Raw genomic sequence first — 5,176 nt, 5'->3', positions numbered from 1 at the left:
ATTCTCTTCTGGATAGTTTCCTTTGCTTAACTTTTCTGGACATATTAGAATGTTTTGAGAAAGATTCTAGAAAAGTTTCGATTTTTGTGTTTTCGTAAAGTTTCGGACTTAAATGGTGTCGCGCGAGCTTACACAGGGCCCTTGTTCCTTGTTGTGTGCCGCAGGCTGCAGGGCGACTTCACGCGCGACATCCGGCTCGAGGTGATCGTGGAGGAGGCGCTCACCCTGCGCCGCCAGAACATGTCGACGCTCGTGACGGTGCACAAGTACAAGTACACCATGGAGCTGATCCGCTCGTCCCGCTTCTTCAAGCCCGGCCTCAAGTACTCGGCCTTCGTCAAGGTGGCGCACCACGACGGCACCCCGGTCCAGGACGACGTCAACCCCGTGTCCTTCCGCTACGGCTACACCTGGGACACGGACAAGTACCTGAGCTTCGACAAGCCGCTGCCCAGGAACGGAATCGTGCGGGTCGACTTCTACCCGCCGGCCGACGCCGTCACCCTCGGCATCGAGGCCAGGTACCTGGACCTCACCGAGTGGTTCTCGACCATCGACGCCTCCATCTCACCCAGCTCCAACTTCATCCAGGCCTCGCTCGTCACGCAAAACCCCAAGGTACGTCCCTGTTAGTTGAGTAGAAAACCGCCTGCGGGGTGTTGGGTAGGCAAGCCCGCAAGGCAGGCCTGTACGGCGGGGCGGCCCACCGACCGCCGGCAGGCGTTGAGCAGGCACCCGCAAGGCAGGCCGGTGCGGCGGAGCGGCACAGCGACCGCCCGGCGGGCGTTGGGCAGGCATCAACCTCAACCCTGTCCGTGCTGCAGGTGAACGAGGACGTGGAGGTGGAGGTGAACAGCACGGCGCCGCTGTCGCACCTGAGCTACCAGGTGCTGGGCCGCGGAGACATCGTGGTGGCGCACTCCATGCTGCTGGCGGGCCAGAGCGCCACCCGCTTCCGCTTCCTGGCCACGCACCCCATGGCGCCGCACGCCCGCGTCCTCGTCAGCACCGTCCTGGAGGGCGGCGAGGTGCTCGCCGACGTCCTGGACGTGGAGCTCGACGGGCTGCTGCAGAACTTCGTGGACGTGGCGCTGACGCCGAGCACGACCGAGCCCGGGCGCGACGTGGAGCTGCGCCTGCAGACGCGGCCCAACTCGTACATCGGCATCCTGGCCGTGGACCAGAGCGTGCTGCAGCTGCGCGCCGGCAACGACATCACCGAGGACGACGTCCGGGAGGAGCTGCTCGGGTACGGCCACAATCCGGCCCTGTCCGCCGAGCAGCAGGCTGTCGGCATCGACCTGCCCCTGGACCGCGCGCCCCGGACGCCGCGCAGCGCCCCGCGCTGGAGGCCCGGCGCCGCCACCACCCAGGAGGTGTTCGACGTGAGTGACGCGGCAACACCGACCGCCCCTGCTCCTCTGTCAAACATTCTGTTCCACGAATGAAAGAAACGTGTCGTATTTTCCAGAACGCTGGAGCCGTCATTCTAACGAACGGTTTCGTGATGGAAAACGTGAGAGTGGGTGAGTTGAGACCCCCCCTTCCCCTCTTCCCCATGTATTACAGCTAACCGTATAGTTTGTGTAGAAACCAAAATAACTTTTTAAAACATTTAACAATATCTGTGATTACCGAAACAAGTGTTTTCTTTTTCAAGAAAACCTTCACGTGGCTAACCAGGTTGCACCGTGCGACTAGCAGCACGTCTACTGATATTGCTAATCGAATCATTCCTTTTCTTTGGTTGCGTTTTAACGTGCCGCGTGCGGAGCGACGTCCGACAACCGTTTGTGTCGAGCAGCAACGTCACGGCAACTAATTATCTTGTACTAATCCGTGTACAGTGTCTTCGCCTTTCGAACTACTCTGCCTAACTTATTCTTACTCACACGGCCATGCCGATCTGTCTCTCTCTCTCTCTCCCTCTGCACAAAGCCGAAGCCAAGTGCACTTTAGAGTGTGTCCGTGAGGGAAAGGGGCGGGGAAAGGGCAAGGTGTAGCAGGACTTCAAAAAGACTTTTGAATTAAGTCAAAAGAAAATTGAGAGATAGTGCAAGGGGATGTGACCCCCAACGCCGAACACCTTCTGCCCCTCCCAGAGTACTTCAGTCGCGGCCTGGCGGGCCCCAGCGCCACCCGGGAGCACGACGTGAACCCCAGGGCGGACGACCCCGCGACCCCGAGGACCAGAAGAGACTTCCGGGAGACGTGGCTGTGGGAGCACGTGCTGGACTCAGGGTAGGCGACGATGGGGACGGACGAGCACGCACAAGTATATCATGGGGAACCACTGTGGGGAACGCAGGCACTGTATATGGGCCTTATGGGGGCGGTTACAGGAGGCCAGTCAGTCGCATGAATGCATGGTGTACATTCCAATTTTCGTTCTTGTCGTTTTGTTTAATGTTTTCTTTTGTGTTTCTTTGTTTTTGACTTTTTTTTAACTGGCAGAAAAATTTTGCATGCCGTACTTTTGTGCACTACACTGGGGGGACACCAAACACCACAATAACGGAAAATCGTGGGACTGCTTGGCTCTCGGAGGGCAATCGAATTTAGCTTTTGGATACCGCGTGAGCATGGCTCGTTACCGGGGAGCGCACAACGCCTTTCGCCTCATAACCTACGCATGAACGACTAACACGGACGAAGCTAACAAAATCAACCTCGTGCTCGCAAATGTCGGATGATTGCAATAAGACATTTCCCACTTGATCCCCCCTCACTTGATCGTGTGGTGGTGGGCACCGTATGTGCGCGCGTTTCTGACGGCGACCTCCTCGCATGCATCATCCCGCAGAGCACGCCGACGACCCCCTGCGCGCGCACAACCGGGCCCCGCACCGCCACCTGCCCGTGCCCGGGCTGCCCGTCGTCAAGCCCGACCTGGGCCCGCCCGTCGCCTACCTGCCGGCCACCCGGCCGCCGCTGGCCGGGCCGTACGCCTTCTCGCGCATCCCGCACCCCGTCTGGAACCACCCCAAGGTGTTCCTCACCAAGGCTCCGGCACACACGTGGCTCTTCGCCAATGTCTCCAGCGGGTATGCACCACGACCACGGGCCCGAGGGGTCCTTCTCTGTTTGTTTTTTTTAATCTGACTTTCTTTGATTTCTTTCAAATTTTTTAAAACGGAATTTTTCTTTATTTTTTTCGTGTGGTATCTTTATTTTTACCTGATTTTTTGAGGGGAAAGAAGGGGGGTGTACACTGATTGTTATTGAGTGAAGTACCCCTCGCCTGTGCCTGCACGCTTAGGGCTGCACCGGGACACACACTCTTTGGACGTATCATACCTGTCGCTTTTTGCATCTCCGGCCCGCGGCGTCTGGCTCGCGCCTCCTTTGTCTGACGCCATCCTCTTTATTTTTTTAAACCTCCCGCGCGCGCGCAGGGCGGACGGCCGCGCCAGCATCAGGAGGGCGGTCCCGGACAGCATCACCTCCTGGGTGGTCACGGCCTTCGCCGTGGACCCGCTGTACGGCCTCGGCCTCACGCCGCAGCCTAGCAAGCTGACCGTGTTCCGGCCCTTCTTCGTGACCGTGGACCTGCCCTACTCGGTGGTGCGCGGCGAGGTCGTGTCGCTGCCCATCGTCGTGTTCAACTACATGGACCGCGACGTGACGGCGGAGGTGACGCTCGAGCACGCCGGTGAGCTCGAGTTCGCCGACGTGTCCAACGAGGTCAGCGCGCCCGCCGGTGAGTTCCCTCTGGTGGCGTCCACCAAGAAAATTTCAATATTTTTTTTTATAAATGCTAGAAATTTTTTCCTTGAAAGTTAATTTGGTTTGAAACTCTTCCTTAAAAGATAATTTGTTTCGAAACTTTTCTGGAGAAGTTTCCAATTTTATCGAAAAAAAAATAGACAAGGAGTCGAACGGGACGGTCTCTTTGTCGAGCAGGGCTGGAGCTGTACCGCCGCAAGAGGGTGACCGCCAAGGCCCAGGAGACAGGCTTCACGTCCTTCATGGTGATCCCCAGGGAGGTGGGCAGCATTACCATCAAGGTGACGGCCACGTCGGACCGCGCCGGCGACGCCATCGAGCGCAAGCTGCTGGTCAAGGTGCGTCTCTCTGGTCATTCACAAGCGAGAAGATGGGGCTGGAAGCCCTGGAGAGTTTCCGGAAAATTTCAGGAAAATTTCCTAGATTTCGGAAGTCTTTCGTTATTTTCGGGAATTTTTGGAAATTTTCCGGAAAATTTTGGAAATTTCCAACCCTACGAAAAGAAAAGGTGCGGCCGCACGATATTAACCGCGGTCTCTGCCCGGCAGCCCGAGGGCGACACGGTGTCCAAGAACAAGGCCATCCTGGTCGACCTGCGGTCCAGCAACTCGTTCAAGACCAACGTCACGCTGCACATACCCAAGTACATCGTGCCCGGCTCGGAGCGCATCGAGGTGTCTGCCGTGGGTGACATCCTTGGCCCGACCATCCCCAACCTGGACTCGCTCATCCGGATGCCGCACGGCTGCGGGGAGCAGAACATGATCACCTTCGTACCGAACGTCGTCATCCTGGACTACCTAAAGGTGAGCTCTGATGGGAGACAGCTCTAGCTCTTAGTGTCACGACAATTCTGTCTAGGACCTTTCGATGAATTTCACAAGCAGCGTGTCGATGCTTTGCTGAAGTGTTCTACTTGTCCATGCAGAACTCGGGGATGCTGAGCCAGGCCGTGGAGAGCCGCGCCCGGGGCTACATGGAGCAGGGCTACCAGCAGCAGCTCACTTACCGCCACAAGGACGGCTCCTTCAGCGCGTTCGGCGAGTCCGACCCCAGCGGGAGTACTTGGTAAGCAGCAAACGACACACAAACGAACACAAGTTCATTTTACCTGAATCTGTTATTCGACTGACGGACACTTTTTTCTCGCTCAGGCTGACGGCCTTCGTGGCGCGGGCCTTCCGCCAGGGGCAGGCCTACATCCCGCTCGAGGAGCGCGTGGTGGACGAGGCGCTGCAGTGGCTGGCGGAGCACCAGGCGGCCAACGGCAGCTTCCCGGAGCTGGGCACCGTGGTGCACGCCAGCATGCAAGGCGGCGCCGCCCGAGGGCTCGCGCTCACCTCCTACGTGCTCACCACCTTCCTCTACAACCAGGTCAGCATCACACCTTAAGGGTGTGAAACATTTTTTTCTTTCTCTCAAGTAAATTTGTTTCTTAAAAAAATCTAAA

At 57.7% G+C, this 5,176-nt stretch overlaps 1 protein-coding gene across 1 annotated transcript in view; it reads left to right on the top strand.

Moving 5' to 3' along the window:
* LOC113204081 (CD109 antigen) overlaps window positions 1–5,133 on the top strand; it is an 8,965-nt gene extending 3,832 nt beyond the window's left edge. Inside the window, exons 2-10 of the mRNA XM_052276301.1 lie at window positions 165–618; window positions 825–1,385; window positions 1,472–1,526; window positions 2,804–3,044; window positions 3,396–3,700; window positions 3,904–4,064; window positions 4,275–4,532; window positions 4,655–4,794; window positions 4,881–5,133. Coding sequence (XP_052132261.1) covers window positions 165–618; window positions 825–1,385; window positions 1,472–1,526; window positions 2,804–3,044; window positions 3,396–3,700; window positions 3,904–4,064; window positions 4,275–4,532; window positions 4,655–4,794; window positions 4,881–5,118 — 2,413 coding nt within the window. The 3' untranslated portion in view covers window positions 5,119–5,133. The remainder of the gene's footprint in view (window positions 1–164; window positions 619–824; window positions 1,386–1,471; window positions 1,527–2,803; window positions 3,045–3,395; window positions 3,701–3,903; window positions 4,065–4,274; window positions 4,533–4,654; window positions 4,795–4,880) is intronic.
* The last annotated feature ends 43 nt before the right edge of the window (window positions 5,134–5,176 follow it).

This window comes from Frankliniella occidentalis, unplaced genomic scaffold, assembly GCF_000697945.3.
Source record: "Frankliniella occidentalis isolate FOCC.00 unplaced genomic scaffold, Focc_3.1 Scaffold2459, whole genome shotgun sequence".
Taxonomy (NCBI): domain Eukaryota; kingdom Metazoa; phylum Arthropoda; class Insecta; order Thysanoptera; family Thripidae; genus Frankliniella; species Frankliniella occidentalis.
The sequence above is the reverse complement of the archived record's forward strand: the minus strand, read 5'-3'. Positions and strand labels throughout refer to the sequence as shown.